At 45.8% G+C, this 20,599-nt stretch overlaps 1 protein-coding gene across 1 annotated transcript in view; it reads right to left on the reverse strand.

Annotated features, from left to right (window-relative positions):
* The window catches only part of LOC120961609 (uncharacterized), a 273,949-nt gene that overhangs the window by 4,914 nt on the left and 248,436 nt on the right, over positions 1–20,599 (reverse strand). Inside the window, exons 4-7 of the mRNA XM_040385462.2 lie at positions 18,105–19,134; positions 11,973–12,065; positions 2,908–3,031; positions 142–1,039 (exon numbers count right to left, since the gene is read on the reverse strand). Of these exons, the coding sequence (XP_040241396.2) occupies positions 142–1,039; positions 2,908–3,031; positions 11,973–12,065; positions 18,105–19,134 (2,145 nt within the window). The remainder of the gene's footprint in view (positions 1–141; positions 1,040–2,907; positions 3,032–11,972; positions 12,066–18,104; positions 19,135–20,599) is intronic.

Below are 20,599 nucleotides of genomic sequence, written 5' to 3' on the forward strand. Positions count from 1 at the left end.
CCGTTTTTTTCTGTAGCTCCAACAAGTGGAGAAAGTCACACACACACACCACAACACGGGGTGTGGTGCACGGGGTTTTTCGAGGTCAGAAGAGTATGCGGAACAAAAAAAAAAAACAAGTACCCGTTCCCTTATACGCACCTCATTGATTTCGTCGTCCAGGGCGCGCTGGCGGGTCATCTCGCGCAGCCGCTCCCGGCGCTGTTCGGTCAGCTGCTCGAGTTTGCGGGCCGCCCGATCCACCTCCCCGTAGATGGCAATCACCTCCGCTAGCCGGCCATTAATAATGTCCTGCTCGACGCCACCGACGCCGTTGGTGGTGCTTTCGGTGCCGTTGGTGCCTCCTCCGTTAACGCTACCGCGCGCGCTACTATCTACACTAAGGGCTCTAACTAAATTTTTGGTTTGCTTAAGCGTTTGTCTATTGTTGATCACCGTCAGCTTGTCCTGCAGCCGCTGGATCGTGTTCGGGCCCTTGCGGCGCAGGCTCTGCAGCTCCGAGTCCATCAGCGCCCGGCTGAGCGCCCGGTGCTGCGAGTGCAGCTGACGGCGGGTGGTTGCTGTACCGTTCTGGAGGTGGTTATGGTGGTGCGATTGCTGCTGCTGCTGCTGCTGGTTCTGATTCTGGTTCGTCTGCGACTCGACACCGCGCAAGTCACCCAGCACGGCCACTAGGCGGCGCCCCGTCTCAACGCACTGCTGCTGGAGCTGCTCGAGCAGCTGGAAGAAGTCGACCCACTCGCGCTGATCGTGCACGTAAAACCCGCAGCACTGGATCGGCAGATTGTCCGTGCTGATAAAGTTCTTCACCGTTTCGTTGTTCAGATAGCGGACGCGTACGCTGCCCGGCCGAAGGTACTCCTTCGGTGGATGATGCTGCTGCTGCTGATCGACACCACCGGCGTCATACCCGCCCGAGACAAAGACGGCGGACAGCTTCAGATGGCCGTCGAGCAGTTGCAGCGTGCTCTCGATCGTGTCGAGAAAGTGAAGCTGCCCACTTTCGTTCACCAGCAGGTGAAGCGCGTAATGGGTGGGTCTGTCGGGGGAGAAGAGAAAGAACATTCTTGCCGTTAGTACGACGGAGCGCAGTTGGTGGATCGTGTGTTTGGCTGGGAGCGAGGATTTTTTTTTTCATTTCATTTTTAGAACGCGAAAGGAAAGGAAATGCGAAGAAAAATGTCCATAATTACCACGTTCGATTGTGATAAATGATCGGGGCAGGGTTGTTTGTTTCAATTATATGCGTCGTTGCGGTGTCCGTGCCGTGTTTGTACATTGGTTTTTCTTTTTTAAAAGGAATCGTGATGGTGCTTTCAAACTTTTGAGGGAATTTATATTATTGGCGTGTTTTGGCTCACAATCAGGGGAGAGAATTTTAAAACGTGGTAAAGAGAGAAGCAATTGCTTGCGGGTATATTCTGAGCGTCAGGCTGGGCAAGGAATTTGACCAATCGTATTTTTGAGAAAAAAAAAACATAAATAATTCATGATTCAACGCTGTTCAAAGCATTCAGTTGAATGATAAATATTTCAATGCTGCTTTTTTTTTTTAATTGTAGCCCGAAGAATATCGATGATCCCAGGAAATATGTTAAATATTTCAATATTGGAAAAGAAAAACATTGGATTCTATAGACTGATAGTCCTACGTAATGTTTGTTGATGTTGATCATATTCTTGAATAATCGAAATCTTAGGCTTGTCTTGGGACGCTCAGGAATACTAACTGGAACTCCTTGCCATTATCAAGAACTCTTATCAGCTTTACTTGTAAACCAGACAATATTCCAAATAATTTCAATTCATAATATTCGGTCTACCGAGAATGTACGAACATTCGGTCTACCGAGAATGTAGTGAGCAGGAAATTGCTTGCAAAAAAGAATTATGGATTTGAAGCCTAGATTTAATATTTTGATTTCAAGTTGTCTATGAGCAAAAAACTCCAACTTCACAAAATTATAATATACTTGTCAAATTTATCAAGTCACTTCTTACTGCCGGTAACGCGATCTACGCTATCAAGCCTTTCACACAGGCTTTTGAGGCTTATTGAGAACCACACAACAAAGCAGCCAGATTTAGTCAAGTCCTTGCTACGGTGTATCAGATTTGAACACACGACGAGCATGTTGCTAAGTCGTGCGAGTTGACGACTTTACCAAGGGATTGCTCCAAAACACCCCGCTTATCAAGTCAACAAAAAGTAAATACTGTTTAGGCATAATATGACAATTCTCATTGACAACTAAAAATAATGAAAAATGGCAACCAAGGTTCATACCCAAATATCAATTCCTGAAATTAGTATTTCCAAGTGATTCGAGCATTAAAAACAATTTTTTTAAAGTCAGAATTGAGCTAAAATAATTGATAGTACTTAATATTTCATGGCGCTGATCCAGCTGAAAGAACCTGCATATGTCGATAATGTTATTCGATCATCCGATTCGAGAAGGTTATAATTACTTGCGCTACATGAAAATATCGGGTGACTTCACTCAAAATCTCGTTTACCTTGTCAATACAGTACAAGCCCCCATAGCTTATGGCATTTGTGTAGTTTGCCATCCATGATTTATGTACTGCAGCGTAATCTTTACCTGCCCTTCTGCTTGTGCGTAACGGTATGAGAAGTGCACTCTCCTGCACAGCACAACAACACGCACAAGAGTACGCGCACTGCATGATTTACGATATCAGTGAAATCAATTTTAAACTTTAACCGAAAGAATGGTACGAGCACTGCACTGCATTTCATCATTGCATCATGTGCAACAAGTTCCAGTGATGCTGAGCTCGTAAATCTTGCCACAAATTAGTGTATATATGGTAAAGTGGGTGCTCTTCTTCATCATGTTCAGGATGATCCTGCTACTCTCTTTCAGGAGATGCTACGCTTACCTTTGGATCGGCAGAGTGTTGTAGTACAGTAGCACGGTGGCAATTTCGTAACAGTTCAGGCCCGATGCGAGCATTTTCTCCACCTCGATGTAGATGATTGGCGTACCGGAGCGATCGTGCGTTCCTGTTGGGGGGGGAGGAGTAGAAATAGGAGAAGTAAATTAGTCGTCAGTTGATTCAGAATTCAGAAGAGATATGTTCCAAGGTCTAATATTAAGTCACGAGGCTAGAGCAATCCCTCAACACGAACAAGATCATCTACTCGACATTTAAAGATCCTCCCATCAACAACATGTGCTCCAATATCCCAACCAGCAAACACTTCCGAATAAACGCACACCTGCGATCACGACGCTTCGCGGAAAAAGTCCGCGGTACAATGTAACAACATTGCTAGCGGTCTCCACCGAGCCTTGGACGAGGAAATCCGTCCCTGCATTTAATCAACCCGTGGAAATCACCGTCCCACCGGCTCGGGAAATATAAAGCAAATAAATCAATAGAAATCGCCTGCTCGCCTATTCGCTTCGACATTGGCTTCGACGCTCCACCACCACCACGTTATTTACGACAACTACTACGAGCGCTCGATGTACCAGCGCCAGCCAGCGTCGGCAGTACAAAATTCGCGTGAAAGTGATTTATATTTAATTTTATCGTCGAAGAAGTGTGTAAGTGCGGCAAAAATAAATAACTCCACACAGCTTCGGAGACTGGAATGTGTGTCTTGACTCTCGGCCGAGGGGGGACGGATAGTTTCCGGTGTTTTTCCGGCTGCAAAACGGGAGTCGTTTGCAGGTCGTTTCGGTTTGGTTTTTGTTCGCCAATTCTTAGGGTATATTAAGGCGCATTTTAAAATGGATTCGAAAAAAAATCGTTCCGCAAGAAGAAGATCGAATCCTTCTGCCTCCTCCACGAAGGGAAGGGTTTGAGATGATGAACTCATTGCGTAAACGCGATAGCATCTTCCGTTGAAAAGTGAGAGCGAAAGTGCGTAAATCTTGCGGCTGTCTTCTTCACCGGACGGAGTAGTGTGAGTTTGTGTGTCCTGCCCTTTCTTTGGCAGGTCCCGCAACGTAAAGAATGATCCGATCCGCTCGCTCTGACCCTCTGACATTGGATGTTATCTAGATTGGTTGTATACGTTTCGTGAGGATGGTATAGCAAAAAAAACAAAGCCGCACACAGAAAGTGAAAAAGAAACATAAGTGGCCAGCAGCCAACCCACGGGGGTGTAACATGCAACATTGGGGCAGTTTTACTTCAAGTTGCAATCGGAAACTTTCGATCTTTCGGTTCGATTCTTTGCGCCGTTTAGTTTGGCAATGGCGTTGCATGGAAAGACCTGGGGGAAGGGTTTGTATGCGTTCGTGTGTGTGTGTGTTCGGGGTGATTTGTTGCCTGTGGAGTGGTCATTGAACATCGGAAAGCGTGATAAATGCGTGAAGATGATAAGTGTAGCGTCGATTAGTGCAGCAAGACGGTGGATATGTTGTTAATTTTTTGTATTATGCTCTCTAGGATATTTTAAGTACATCAAAATAACATTTTAGCATTGATTGTATGTCTCGAATCGACTTCAATGAGTGAGTCTTTCAGGCTTGAATTGTATGAGATGAGTCTGAGTTTCTAGGTCTGAGAATTGTATGAAAGAGTTGTATGAGATGTTGTCTATTATACTGACAATATTCAACGATCGAGGCTGAAGTTCTTATCTCATGATCAGTATTTCTTGATTTATATCACCAAATCAGCAATTTCTGTAATTGAAAACGGATGGATCTGTCTAGAAGGTATGATCGTTGAACTCTGTTATGCCAATGATGCGTTAAATGTCCCTCTAGTTCGGAGACAGTAGATATTCAATTCAGAAATACCGAAGGAAGAAGACTTAAATTTAAAGAGATGTGATTTGATAATTCTGAAAATGGTTCTTGTTAACGCTAGGGTTATCACACAGCATATACAGATATTAGGTTAGGTTCTGAGATAAGATCCTAAGGTTCTAAAGAGGTGCTTAAAGATGAGGAGGAAGCTGCATACGTTCTTGCAGTTACGTCGAATATCCTGATAATCTGTAGCCTGATAGATTCCGGCTTAAGAAGCAGAGTACTGAAACAGGAATTTGTAGTGGAGTCGTCCGCAGTTAGGTAGGTATGTAGACTACGTCCCAGGACTTGTATCTTAAGTCGGGAAATAAGCACCCAAAATGGACCTGGAAATTAATTTATTTATTCTTAAAACTCTACCTTTCCATGATGTAACTTTCTCATCTATTTCTAACTTTCAACGAAATCCTTACATTTTGAAAAACATAAACTCCTTATTGAAGTATGAAAAAGGTTAGATATAAATAAGCACGTCGTGTCGCTACCCTTCTACTTCCTTTCTTCACATGCATTCGTATTTCATAACCCCATATAGCCCCATCGAACCGGGCTTCCATTCATCATTCTGTGTCGGTGTGTGCCCGCTGCCATTGATGGTGGCAGCCGCGAACAAAACGGTCCACCCCATTTGAGGCTCATTAAAAGAAAACCGTGCAGCAAACGCCCCAACGCCCAACCGACGATCACCGACGAAGCGCCAATGGTGGTGATAAAGCGGGCGAAACAGCATCGCTCCCACCCCGTCCACACGTCCACTGATTGACACTTTCATTTTTCAATAGTATGCCCGTCCGCCCGCCCGGGGGGTCACCGACACCTTTCCTTAAAGAAGCTCTAAAGCGAGCAGCGAGACGAGCAGGGAAGGAGAAGTAAAATGCAGTCATAAAAGGAAGCATGTGCCCGATCGCCCGCAGGACAAATTAGACAATTCCCGGCGGCGGGTCAGAGAGAGAGAGAGGGGGAGAGTGTGAAGAAATTCTACACCACGCGAAGGGTGAAAGTCGGGCGTAATGATGTCGGGAAAAGTGACAGCATTCTACCCGAGGGCAGTCGGGAGAGCTTTTGAGAAAACGTACAAGCGATGAATCAATCCACGTTTTGAGGGCCTTCGCTTCGATGACAACACACACACACACACACTCACCATTGCAGAAAGAAAACCGCTCCACCTCACCGTCAAACGATCGGCTAATTGCGTGTGAGCATTTGCGCGGCTCCATTAGTTAATCGTTCGGTGGGGAGCGGCGTCAGGATACCGTCATCTCGCCCCAAGGTCCTTGCGGGCTTTGTGGGGGCGCCGCGCAACAAATAGTAATAAATTTTCGTTAACGAGCAGAAAATCACGGCACCCGACGGATGAAGACATCGTTAAATAAGTGCAGCAGAGTCCTCTGCTCCCCGTTCGTGTTGCCTCTTACTGGCACAAAAAAACGGCACAAAAGCCACCCCACGAAATGCATGTAAAACTGAATGTAAATGCGTAAGCGCTCCATTCACTGTGTGCTTCACTTCATGTCATGATGACGACGGCAACGACGTCTGGCAAAAACTGCACCCGTGTGCGAACGCCTCCGGATGAAAGGCTCTTTTCTTTACGCTTAATCTCTCGGATTACATTAATGCATAAATACCGGCTTTCGGCTCCTCTTCTGCTTTGGGGGCTTCAGAGCTTCAGAGTGAGCTCACGGGTTCGTGCCTTTGTCTTGATATGAGCTACCGAGAAGCCACCGGATGAGTGATGCACTTAACGAGATGCATTTGTCTTCCAAGCGAGGCTGGCTGCCTGCCTGCCTGCCTGGTTCGTGCGATAAATAACCTTTTGCGCCTAGTGTGGGATAATCTTTAACCTTCCACCCTTACCGGAGGAATTTGCTTTTTTGATTTTGTAAAAGGCGGAATTTTGAAAGATGTATCAATTTCGATAACGCTGATCGCGGAGCGGTGGCCCTCCCGAATTCGTTTCCAAGGCAAGCCGCCTTTCGGGCAAATCGTTAGAAAGAAAGCATACATGATGCGATGATTGAGTGTAGGATTTTCTCGAGTAATGTGTACGTTGTTCTCTGAGGTTTGCGAGAAAGCCACGAAATGGCTTGCACACTTCCCTGTAACGAATTGCCATTCGCTACACCAATTGGAAGATTGAATAGCAACAATCTCACCCTGCGCTTCACCGTCGCACGATCAGCATCCCGAAACGATCATGCATAATGTGACAAATTGCTTAGAATCAGCAAAAACTTTAGCTCCAACCAAAACCTTCGCAGCCTCCTTTGCTTGCCCCAAGCTGACCTTGGAATTGGCTGGGTTGGCGGCTTTTGTTTCCCGCTCACGTTGAGATGTTTATTTTATAAAACTCGCCGCACACAAGCGCTTCAATTTCGCGTTCCGGTTTCGCACAAGTGAAGCCAAAGTGCAAACGAATGGGAAGGATACCGTTCGGTACCGCATTCCGACAAACTGCTCAACAAACATATGCTGTGTGTTATTGGGCTTTCTGCTGTTTGAGGAGGGGATCGGAGCCGCACACTCAACCCGACCTCTGACAGTTTTTGCTAACGAATTTATGCTTCACCGCCGATCCTAACTAGAAAAACGAGCGCGCCCCCGGGAATGTAAATACGGTTGGTGCTCCTGGATCGACAGTGAACGAGAGATCGAAACTAGGTCGGTTGCATAAATATGAACCCAAAACATACGTACACACACACTGCAAAAAACGGGAGGGGAGATATTAAAATTCGATCACACCCGGGTTGTGCGCATTCGTCACGTATTCTCGCACGGTAAAACACATGTCATGTTCTAGAACGGGGGGGGCGCTCTGAGAATATGGGAAGGGCTTCGTTCTTTAGCGGCAGGCAGGCAGGAACCAGGAACATGCGGCCAGAACAAGAATTGCAGCGAATCGGTGGATCGTGTTTAATTCTTAGCAGCACCATTCGCGTTGTGTTGCTGTAGCGGATTGTCGTTCTGCAAAGTTCTGGGTGTGTTTGATGTGTGTTTTGCGAGTGGTAAAAGCGTGTACGGTGTCAGTCAATCATGTGGCATGCATCGTGGCACACACGAAGTATTAGCTAATGAGGCTTGTTCAACTGGAACGCTGGACAACAATGCGGTTGGTGTCAACATATTGCACACATTTGTTGCACATAAGGGGCTGACTTTTTGTCTCGTTCATTCTTTATTATCCAAAACCTTCAAAATAGGGTAAAGGAACTGTTTCTTTTTGTATATGAGTAATTTTGCGAGTTTGAATGAGATTAATAAGAATTAAGAAAGTTTGGTGAATGTTTAATGATAGATGATTCTTTTTGAAGCTATAGTTTTACATTTTTTTTTTCATTTTACGATATCTCGTATTTTTCAATAAACTCGAAATTACAAAAACACACTGTTTAAAACTGCAAATTCTTTATTTCACATTTAACACATATGATTTTAATGTGAAACACAGGGATTTGCAGAATTTCTCAGGGATTTTATTCTTTTCTCTGGGAAATAAACTTGATATAATGGGAATATGGCTCTATAGTACGTTTTTTTAATAACTCTAATAAGAATTTCCAAATAACCTATCCAAAAAGGGTGCTATAGAGTCACTTCTTACAGGAAAGAATTTAAACAGTGTCCTACAACTATAAGAACTCCTGAAAAACTACGCAAGTAGAATAATTAATGGAAAGGACATAATTTATATAAAAAGTACAAAAATTAAGCAAAATCTAACTACACTAAAACAAACTAAATAGGAGTAATAAAGGAATGACAAGAATTAAATAAATTCAAAATAAAAAATGTACATCGTATGGATTTCAAAGAAAGTATCAAAACATAAGACGAATCATAACAATTTGTGTGGAAATAGTAAAATAAATTAAAAGCAATAGAACATATTTTGTGATACTTCAAACACAGCAAAATGAATTAATGTTGGTTAAAAAGAAGAAGAAAAAACTTTATGACAATAATACGGCAAAAACCGAAAATAATAGGCAAAATATATAAAAAAACAAAACTACCATTTATTCAAGAAACTAATTTGAAACACTTAGCCATGATAAACACTGACTAGACAAATTTTCTGTTACGTTTAAGCCCCAAAAGTGCCTCCTTTTTGTCATTTAAAAAGATCCAAGCGATATGGTGACGTATTACAAACCAAACGCACACCCACAGAGTATCACATATCAATCAATAGATACGAGCAAGTGGCAGCAGTACATCAATACACAACAAATGCGCCCAAATTGGAAGGCATTAATTATGCTTCTGCTCCAGCGAAACAATGTTTCATAAACGGCCTTCAGCGAGGGATTAACGGACGCAGGACGTCGTTTTTCGATTGTGCAACAGGCGTATATGCAACAAACTGCACACACACACATGCGCCACCCGCTGCAACGGATATGATGGATGGAAAATGTATAAATATGCTCATTGGATCTGATGGCATCCAATGGCGATTAGTGTAATGGCACAAAGGTAACCGCATCCAGGCGCAGAAAACTACCAACCTACTCCTCCTTCCATATATATCTACTCTCCCCTCGACCCTCGAGCTTAGCGTAGCAATAGTACAGCTGGTACAGACGCTCAACACTGGAAGCTAGACAAGATCGCTAGAAACTACTGCGGCGTACAACAAGACACGAACCCCTTTTCGGTGGGCGAACCACCGGAGGGGGATTTGTGAAGGTAGCAAAACACTCCGGGGCTGCTTCTCTGTCACTCTCGCGGACATCACCTTTGAAAGCAACGGGAAGAGATGGAGGAGCAGAGGACTCTACAGTCCACATGAAACCCTTCGAAAAAAAGGGCCAAAGACCAACAATAGCACTAAGCGGCGCAGCATAAATATCAGTCATTTGTTTCCGCCGTCGCCGCAGCATGCGCGGAAAGCGCCACCGCCAGTTGGGGTTCTTTTCTTCGCCCGAAAAGGGGAAGCCAGGCAGCCAGGCAGGAATGCATGCCAGCGCTGCCGTATGTGTGCACCGTGGTTATGCTTGTTTCCCCCCGGCTTGTGGATCCAAATCGAAGATATTCCCTGTGCCCGTGGACCGCACGGTAAGGAATTATGTGGCAGCACACACACTGACTGTATGCACCATTCCCGGCGCAGCCAAGGGTTATGCTGGGGCGTGCGACGTAAGTTTTATGTTCATGTTGCATGTCGTCCGCTCGCTGCGGGTTCGCCAGTCCTCCCTTTCTTGGACCCCGCACAGATATAGATTTTAGGAGTTGTTGTCATTTGTTCCTACCAGCTATTGAACACGAAAACCGGCTTTTGTGTTGTTTGCTGTTGCCGTTGTTGTTGTTGTGTGGCGATCGGAGCTTTTTGACCTAAAAGGGCACCGTGTGTCTTCTTGTACCCGTGTGTGTGCGAGTGTGTCTGGTCAATAGGTTGCCAGCCAACGGGATGGCCGAGCACGGTGGTTATGATGCGCAGCGAGATGATTGATGTTCGGAGATCGTTATCGACCGCCGGGTTACATGTGTTCGATCTAATCTCCGGTGCAATGCAGCACACGAACGAAGCGCCTCTCCTTCTTAAGGGCTGATCGATACCTCAGATAGCCATGAGAGGCGCTGCCTTACGTGTGTGTGTATGTCGGGTGTGACACTTTCTTGTTTGGGTTTGGCTTCGATGAGAGAAAGTAATTAGTACGGGCGTCGCCGCAAAGGGGACCACACGCCGGTGACTTATGTCCCAAGCAAAACAAAATTACTGTGTTGAATGATTGTACGATGCAGGTTGGTCTTTTAAGGAGTCTATTACGTTATTCATTCTGATATGCTGAGACTAGAAAGGCAAAAGGAATGGTTGATCAATTTAATTACTTCAATGACTCAATTTGGCCCTAATTTGATGAAATCATAGAATACTTTCATCAACATCTCTATGCAGAGAGGATGTTTTCTATTTAATCTGATTTATCTAGGAACTTAAACATATTCTGGGGAATGGCGTATACCTTAAATGATAAAAGAACAGTAGAAATTGTTGATGAAAGGAATGTGTGGTCTTACTTTTTTTTAAATGTCTAATTTGTGTTCCAAATAAGCCAAGAATGAGTATCCAAATTTGATTTCTATTGCTACTTTCTTTATCATCGAACCAAACTCTTGCTATTATCAGTGCAGTTTGTTCTCTTCGCATCTTCGAAATCACCAATAACGAGAGCACGTGCAAATGCATTAGTCTCAGCTCCCTTCCACCAGAAAGTGTAGCGAAGTAATGGAAAAAACTAACTCGAATAGATCGCGCACAGAAACAGTCCAGCCCGGATCACGCCCGAACATCACGCTGTCGGCCGTTTGTTTGAAATATTAGTCCCAAGGTTAGGATATGTCAAACCGCTAATTTATATCGACAGCAACAGCGGTGTGTGGCGTCTAGCCTTTTTCACTGAGACTTTCCCCTTTTTTTGCGAGCGCGTGAGACTCCAGTCCCTAGACTCTACCGTATCGGGAGTTCCAGGGAGTCGTCGGCCTCATATTTCACCCGGACATCACCCCGATAATCCTCGGTTTCAAGCCACGGTTCAGCCACCGATTGACAGTGGATCGTTCGTGTGTGTGTGTGTGTGTGTGTGTGTGTGTGTGTGTGTGTGTCTGATCCGGAGACGCCCGGACAACGACAAGAGCGACGGAAGCTCAAAGGCCAATAATTGTCGACCCTATCGGTGGATGACAATCTGTTGCCATCTGTCTGATTGACCGCGCTCCCCGCACACACACACACACACACACACACACGCAGGCAGGTAGGGTTCAGGAAGTCGTCGCGTCTTCGAACGAACGTACCCCGTTGGCAAATAAAAACGACAGACAAGGTTCCTCCGTCTTGGACGGCACACGCACGCACGATCCGTTTTCGGTTTGGCTGCTTTTCACCCGCTCGCCGAACGGAACACGGATCCCATCCCATCTGATCTGTGCGAAGGCTCGCCCGCAAACCGCAGGGCGAGCGCAATTTGGTCGTCGATCGTACACGGTTCGGATGGAAAGGAAAAGTGTTTTTCACTGTGCCCCTCATGCTTCTTCCAGATCCTCCCTGCGTTCGATTGAGGAAGTTTGTGGTGGGATCATGTGACAATCGATGTGGGAAATCAAAACGGATGGGGACACGCGTGTCTGTTGGTTGTGGTCAGGAAGCGGGGTCACGTGCACACGTACCTGGTATTGAAATTCCTGACGTCAAAAGTTTCTCCGGTAGCTCGCGGATCGAACGCGGCGCAACGATCTCGTGCGGTGGTGGCAGATGAGGTGCTGAAATGGTAGTGAACGAGATGGAATGAGACGTTTAGTGGTGTGCTGCTTATTTGGGTTGGGAAAAACAGTGAAAAAGTGCAAAAAGGGGAAGAATTGTTTTCGGCAAAGTGAAATTCAGAGTTCAGAATTTTTACAGATTTTCAACAATTTGTACGCGTTTCAGTAAAGTATTTTGTCGTATTGAATCGTCGTAGTTTTAAATATTCCAAAATTTTTGTCTAAGATCCTAACGGAGGACTAATATTAGAAGATATTTCTAAATATCTTTCAACAAATTTTTGTTGCAAAGACATGAAGTTACCATACCTCACAAAACGATCTTCAAATAACGCTTATTAAGCTCTAGATCCTAATGTGTAATTTATGGCAGCACGTGAGCTGATCATAGCGTCTCAAACAACAAAGAAACGATAACAATGCAGACTAATTTCAACCCACTTCCACCTAATAAAACTGTTTACACACCAAATTGGCAAACGATGCGTCGGTAGCAAGCCGGAAAATAAATAAACCTTGCTATCTCCCCTTTTACCATCAACACCAAGGTATAACAGACCAGACTTTCTTGCTGTTCTCTCCCACGCCCAGCAACCCTTCAACACCTTTCACAACGTTCAACGCAGGCAACAACAAAGCTACTTTGCATCGCAACCCTTACTTCCGGCCCCAAGCGCCGACCAACTGGCCTTCTTATCCGCTATCTCCATTGACTTAACCCAGATAAGAAAATTACGCAAAAATCGTGTATCAACCTCTGCATCTCCTATTACTCTGCCAATGCGAGTCGTGCCACCGATAACTTCCCGCTAGCGAAAGCGTCCACTGGACACTCTTACGCTCGGGCCGGTGTGCAGCTTCAATGTAACACCTCTGAGCTGGTATGGGAAAGCGGACAAAACAGCGCGTTTGCTCTCCAAGAACGTGTGGACAAGATCGTTCTTCTGTGGGGAGTGCAAACAGACGGCAGGAAGAAATGGGTTGCGAGATGGGACACGATTCGCTTATTTGATCCCGTTTTCCAGGACGTACCTTGGGGCCCATCACGACCCAATGATGATCGTCCCCTGTACCTGACCCTGCAGGATGTGATGTGGCAAAACTGACCCACAAGAAGAGCGTACAGTTACGAAATTGTTACGTGGAGAACGTGCATCCTGCGGGGCGAATCTGTGACCTCCTCTTTGATAAGCGACGAACGCCTTCTAGAGACCGCTCATCAGATTGGGGAGCTGAGAAGTATTCATATCCCGAAGGGATGATGCGATTTTGGACGTGAAATGATTGCGGATCGTACCACTGACCCACTGGGCAAGGGTCACACGTCGGAACCTGTTGTGCGGCTTGGACAGGCGAGTACGGTACGAGCCGGGTTTGAAGACGGTCTCTCCACACAATGTCTCCAAATATGCCTCGTAAAAGATCGTCGGCGTGGTGTCTTAAGCACAGCCGCTGCACAGCAGGTGACCGTGAGGCTGTGGCTCTCTGTCCCTCTCCAATCCGTCCGATCATCTTTTTTGCTCCACCACCAGCATCACCCCAACGATATTTCGTCGATGTCGGGATAGATTACCGTGCCATTCATTAATGGGGCGGCATTTCAAGCCTCCACTGTGTTTGTGATATGTAAATAAGGCGTGTTTTGACGCAGTAGGGTCGAGAGGGATAATTTGGAGGCCACGGCCAATGCCCAGCCCCAGTGTATGCCCTCAGTGAGTATGTGTGTGTGTGCGTGTGTGCATTTTTGGAACCTTGGGTGGCCCTTCAAAACCTACCAGCTCAAACACCTCGATACCGTCGAGTGGTGGTATGACCCGGGAAAAGAAAAGCCCAATTTACACCATTCTTTTGGGAGGAGGTTCGGCTTTCATTTGTGCTCGTCGGAGGAACGATGATTTCTTGTTTTGTTGTGGCAGCGGGTTCACAATTTGTCCGTCTTGCAAGGGGAAAAGATGCCACACGTGTATGTGGGTCAGTCGGTCGGTGATTTATGAGTGACATTGATGAACCTTTGCCCCGCTAGCTGTGTGTGGAGTTGAGTTGAGGCAGAGCGTACGGGAGGTTTTGGTAAATATTTTTGAAGCGCAAGTAATTTTCAAACGAAAGTGTTTGCTCTCTGCCGGCCTTGGGAAGCAATTCGTGGTTAATTAATATTTGATAGGGCTGAAGATGATTAGCAGAGAAGTAATGGGTTGGTTTCTCTTGAGTTTCTATTAATTGACATAGCGATAAAAGAAATGCTATGGAAGAGAACTGAAGAGTGTATGCGAGGGCCTTCCAATGCAAGCAATCTGATTCCACTTTTTCCCATTGTTTTTTGGGATACAAGATGAACCAAACGTCATGATATTCAGCTTTTTGTTGTGAAATTATCAACATTGAAGACGGTAAGCCACAGAAATAAGCATGTCTGTCTATCATATTTGGCATATAGATGACTTAGAGAGGGATGTATGAGAACAGACATGAAAAAGCTTTGTACTAGAAGATATTGTTCTACTAATAATGATTCTTTTTCTGTTATTTGTCATGTACCTAAACTAGAAATTCGAAGATCTCAATTGGATTTCAAATTCTGGATTTAAGTCTTGGAGTCTGGGTCTGAGTCTTGGAGTCCGAGTCTATGTCTTGGATAGAAATGACTTGAACTTGAAGTTGAAATTCTGGGAATTTGTTCTAGTCCTGTGTCCCGTTCAAATCTGTGAGCTATGATGTGCTTGATTAATATAGAATAATAGTTACCAATTGTAATTTTTTGTGAAATTGAAATAGGATTTTATTCCAATTGCCTAGAGACACTCAAAGATCGCTTCAAAATAACCAATCAACACCATGCCATCATTTTAAAATGACAATTTAATCTAGAGCTCCTCCAAACAACCTTTCCCCCTTTCTCCACGCCTTCAACTTCCGAAGAAGCTCATTTACAGGGAAGTTGCCAATTTTCACATCGCATCGCAAACGCAATCTCACCCTGTCAAACCATTCATAACGTCGAATGCACATCGCAACTCGTCAATAGCACCGTGCCAATAAAGCATCACGATCAATCATCGCAAGAAGCTGGCAGGGCACCCCTGACAATCACACAGGCGCCGTGACGTGGTCGACCGTGTTTCGCACCCGCAGCTTCTGTGGGGCGATGACGCGCCGCAGCGGAATTGTAAATCCATCGCGGCCGCTTTGTCCGAACCCGATAGTGTCCGAAAGGTGCATGCAACTGACCCATGCGCATTGCGAGCGGGATGAGATTTCTGTCAGCTTGTCGGCAAGAGGCAAACAAGAAAGAAACATACATCCATATGTTACTGTTGCTCGTTCAATGCGCAGCTCGAGGCAATGCGCGCATCGCCCATATTATTGCACAATTGCATCGCGCTGCACAGCACAAAAGAGATTCGCTTTCGTTGGGAGTTGAGATCGCGGGTTGAAGAATGTGTTTATATTTCCCGTAAGTCACCTCCGCCTTTGCGTCAATGGAGGAGAGGATGTTTTGGGGGCGGGGAACGGATCACTGTTGTTTACGATCGGTGCACGATCTCTGCAGCAGCAGATGCTCGAGGGACGATTGCGTGTCGATCGATGATCGATGATGGTGCGGTTTTCCGATCAGACGATGTCGTTTGCTCTTTCTTGGCAGAGCGCAAGATGTCATCTCCGGACTCCGCATGGACGCACAGAACCTGCAATCTGTCAAGCTCGGATCCGTACTTTTTGATGTATTTTGAAAGTCAACCGCACAGTGTGTCTGTGTGTGTGTATACGTGTGGGAGAGTGTGTGGTGTAATTTAATTACCCGCCGTCTTCCGGCAGCAAATCTCCGCCTTTCGTTCGCGATGTCGATTTATAATCTGTCCGTTCCCGTCCGCCCGGAGAGTACATCACAATCGTGACTTGCGGGCGACTGGACTGGGATTTGCACGTTATTATCAGATTGTTTGGGCAGAAAAGCAGCAGCAGAAAAAAGCGACTATCCGGGAATAGGTTTACACATACGCTCTGTACAATCGGAAAGTGAAAAGATAAAGTCACAGCCCCATAGACTAGAGTGCACGGTGTGCACTGATTTGATTCGATCGGTTCCGTCTTGTGATTCGTGCGGCTTCGTGCGTTTCGGTTTAATGTGGTGCGACCCATTAAAATTAGCTGAAGCGATTCAACCAGACCAGAAGGGAAAGATCCGCTTCCTGAACGATCGTGTTTAAAAAAAAAAGAGATTACAAAAATAAAATCCCTTTCAACACAAGGTAAATAGCAAAGCAACGGGGGTAGATTTGCTCAAGGAGTGCACCCATTTCCTGTGTGCGTTTAAAATTGGAAGCAGACCAAAAGAGACCAAATCTTATTACTGGTGCATTTAAGCTCCAAAGGGGTATGGTTTCTGCGGCACTATTACTTGCGCCTGAAAGACATTCCATTTAAGGGCATTACAGGAAAGGCATTTAATAATTCCACAATTTGCCACGAATGCGTTGACAATTGCAAGGCAGCCCGGGCTCCATACCTTCTCTGCTGGTTGCATTTAAGTAGTTTAGTTTAAATGACGGTCATTATGTCACCTCTCTTCGGTCACACAAAAAAAAAAGGAGGAGTTGACACACTCAACACGTGTTGTACTACTCATTGCGGCGACAACGGGAAACGCAACCGAGGAGAAGCAGTGGAGCGAGTGGAAAAGACAGGGTTTTAATGTCGTCGGTCCGTATGCTAATTGCGACACGGTTTTGCCAAGTGCGTCTAGACAAACTTGTTATGCGTTTGCCGCACGCAAAACTGCTGTCACCGCGTGTTTAGCGCATTTGTCATCATTATCTTGCTCGGAGGAGTTGGATGAGATGCAGTGCGCATTTGGTTTGCAGTGCGCATGCGCAAAGCCGCACTGAACTACTCCCATTTGTCTGTGAGCGAAATGGTTGTAAATCGATTTGGAGCGATGTTTTAAGTGATAGAGATGTATGCTGGTATAAAGTTGGTCCGATCGTAATTGAAACACTGGAGCTATTTTATAGCTTTATTATCGATTTCCTATGGACAGGAGGTAACAGAATGGTATTGAAGCTTCATACAAGTTTAAACACATGCATAGAAATGGGGGTCATATAAGACTCCAGAGCATGGAAATGACCCCACACAAAACACGTTCCTCATTTAATTTCCCCAATATATCCTTCTCGATCTCGAATGCACAATCAAAAATCGATTTCGCTCGCACCGTTCCTCGTCTGATCGGTTGTTGAATTCTATCGTTTGAGTGCAATTGCACGGTGTGTGCTTTCAACGACCAGGAGACGGGAGACCGCATTTCATTAGAAGGGAATTCGATGCGATCGTTCCGCGGCCTGTTTCAGCTCTTCTGGAGTTAGCGATCGGTTAGAGTGGTCGAGCCGGGACCGTTGTTAACCGGTCCGAGCAATTAATAAGCGTACTAAGCCACGCTTTGTCGGCCATACTAAAACATGGCAAGCTTTTGTTGATGTTAACCGCCTCCTTAAACGTACACGGTGTACACGGTGCATGAGAGAAATGTTTCTAATAATCATCCTCCCTGCTTCTTCCTGAACCGGCATCCCTGTATCGGTACAATTGGCTTGACGCTTGCCGACAACAGGCAGGCTTCCCGTTACACAATCGCTTCGGATTGTAGGTCAACAGGAAAAGCGGCTGTGTCACTGGCACGTAATCAACGTGGTGGTAAGGCGTTTAAGCGAAATAAAGTGCTTGTTGTTGATAGAACGAGGCGCGAAGAAAGTATTATTGACACCCGTGGGATAGATTGCGATAATGTTTGTGTGACTACTTTAGGATCTATCATTAAACAAGATTTAAATAATATTAGGCCAAACTGTTACGATTAAACATTGAAAAGGCATTCAGCATTAACTAGAGTGATTTATCATAACATTTGCCTGAAATTAGGTTATTTAAATGAATCGTTTTCCCCCCTTCAAAGTGGATTTTAATCGTTGTGTCACAATTTCGCAAGGAAAAATCAAGACAGCACACAGTGTCAGGTTGCGTAACAGCATCCGCCGGACTTACCTGGGTCACACTTCTTCTGCTCGTCGCTGCTCTCCTCGTCGCTGTCGATGTGTGGAAAGGAACCTCCCAGACAGAATAGTGGCATCCCTGCCGATGGTGTTACTGCTGCTGCTGCTGCTGAGGCACCAGCGTCCACAGCTGTTGATTGCTGATTATCTCCTGCCAGCCCTCCACCACCACCCTCAACGCCGCCGGTGTCGCAGATGGTTACGCTTAGGCCGTCATTACACTGATTGCTGCCGATTTGTGGCGCATTTTCACTTTTTCCACCGGTGCCGCCGTGGCCGTTTTGATTGCCGCCGATCGCCCCCGGCCGGTGCTGGTGGCTGCCGGCCGTTGACAGGTTCGCACCGGAAACGACGGTCGCCGCCAGCGGCTGTCGCTTCAGCTGCGTGTACTTGCTGTTGATTAGCAGCTTGTTGTTTTTGGTGATCAGTTCGCGACGCTTCAGCAGGCCGAGCTTGGGTGTGCCGGGCGTGCTTTGGTTGGCTGCCGGGCTGCGGCCCGCTTCATTCAGCAGCTCCCCGTTCTCGTCGCCATCGGGATCGGACGGGGCAGTGGTGGCGGTGGTGGTGACGCTAGCGGGCACCGTAAGCCCTCCGTCCGGCGTGGGAAAGGAAAGGTCCTCCAGCGGGACGCGGCTGATCGCCCGCTCGATGCCGACCAGGAGGTTTTGCAGTAGGGCGGGCAGATCTTCCGTCAGCATCTCCACAGCTAGAGGGGTGACCGGATCGCGGATCGGATCCAACCGACGGTACACGATCGATGGGTGTGGTGGTTGGGTGGTTGCGCTGCTACACGCAACGGTAGACGAGGCTGGGGCTGTTCCTGCTGCTGCTGCTGCTGCTGCTGCTGAGGGTGGGCTTGTGCCACGCCAAACTGCATAGAGCTCGGGTTTGCTCGTGTCCGGCTCGGGTCGAATGCAAAGGTACGTATCCTGCGACCGGACCAGCGATTCATCAAGAGCCCCCAGATGGAGCACCAGGGCTCCCGCGACAGCCAGTGGCCAACCGTCACACCAGCTTAGGTCCTGCGAGAATGAAAGAGAGAAATTGGACTATTATTGTTTGAATTCTATATTGTGCGTTATGGAATGCATTTATGGGATTATTTATCGATAAGGATAGAAAGATTAGACCACACACGACAGAGCAGAAGATGAACTATACAAATGAATATCAACCGTGTACACGGTTATTCGAAGCATCCAAAAATATCATAAATATTCCTCCCACATGTACGCCATTTTACACATTTTGGTCCTTCGAACCGGATTTCAAACCGCATTGAGATAATTGATGAATTTCTTGGTGAAAATGATCCTAATTTAATCGTGGAATATTTTTTTATAAAACAGTATATATATATGATTCTTTACATCATTCATTCCTCTATATAAAATAATCAAAAATGAATCTCCAATGATACACACCGTTACAAATGACATTATCAATATTCAAGCCTGACATATCATAATTACAGAAAATGATGAGTTGATAATGATAAGCAAATAATAAATGAGTACTTCTTGTTACAGTACAATTACAGTTAACCAGGTAAGAACATGTTATCGATTAATATTAAAATTATCGCCTAGCATCGCAAAACGATTATCTTAATGCCATAAACTAATCTGTAAGTATCTGTGAGTGTATGAAGCGATAAAAATAACAACCAACCTAAAATTGATTGAAAAACAGTTGCTCTTATCGCAACATTCACGCCTATGAAGAGAAATGCCCTTAACATCCATTTCCTATTATTAGTTCCCTGTTGCGTAGCCCCAATAAAACAGTGCGTCAAATGTGAACCTATAAATATTCAGCACACAGTTACACATGTTGCACTCAAATTGCACCGTATCGTTCCATTTATTTATCCTCCAAACGGCGCTACGCGGTGTGACCGTATTAAAATTAGCACACTCCAGATAGCTCTAGTGCCCCCCATTTTTTTTTGCTACCTCTTCTACTTCTCGTTGCTCGTTGCCATAAAGACCCGCGAAAACAAACCGACACCATAATATTTCCGTGGATGCAGTTTTTTTCTTCTTTTGCTTCGAAATGTTTGTTTGATAACCGCGAGTCGCGAGTCAACCTGGCACGGCGGCACTCAAAAGCAAAACACTCAGCGTAAAAGGGGGAAGAAAGCAAAAGCGAAGGAAACGGAACATTGCGTTATGACCAAAACATGCATACACACACACACACACAGACAGGCGGGTAATAAATATCAAATCGAGTAGCTAAACATGTGCTTGTACGTGCCAACGACATGCTTTTACATGACCGGCCTCTCCCGACTCTCATTCCGGTGTGCAGCGGTTCGCGAAAAGAAACTGTCCAATTAATTTCCATTCCGTGGTTCGTGATCCGATTACACGCACACGCGGCCGGGAAAGGGGGCGGTGGGAAGGGGTAGTGTTGTCTGCAAGCAAAGGGAAAGGCCAGCCAGCCAGTCGTCGGTGGTCCGGTCCAGAGTTTATCGCTATCATT

This window comes from Anopheles coluzzii, chromosome 2, assembly GCF_943734685.1.
Source record: "Anopheles coluzzii chromosome 2, AcolN3, whole genome shotgun sequence".
Lineage (NCBI taxonomy): Eukaryota > Metazoa > Arthropoda > Insecta > Diptera > Culicidae > Anopheles > Anopheles coluzzii.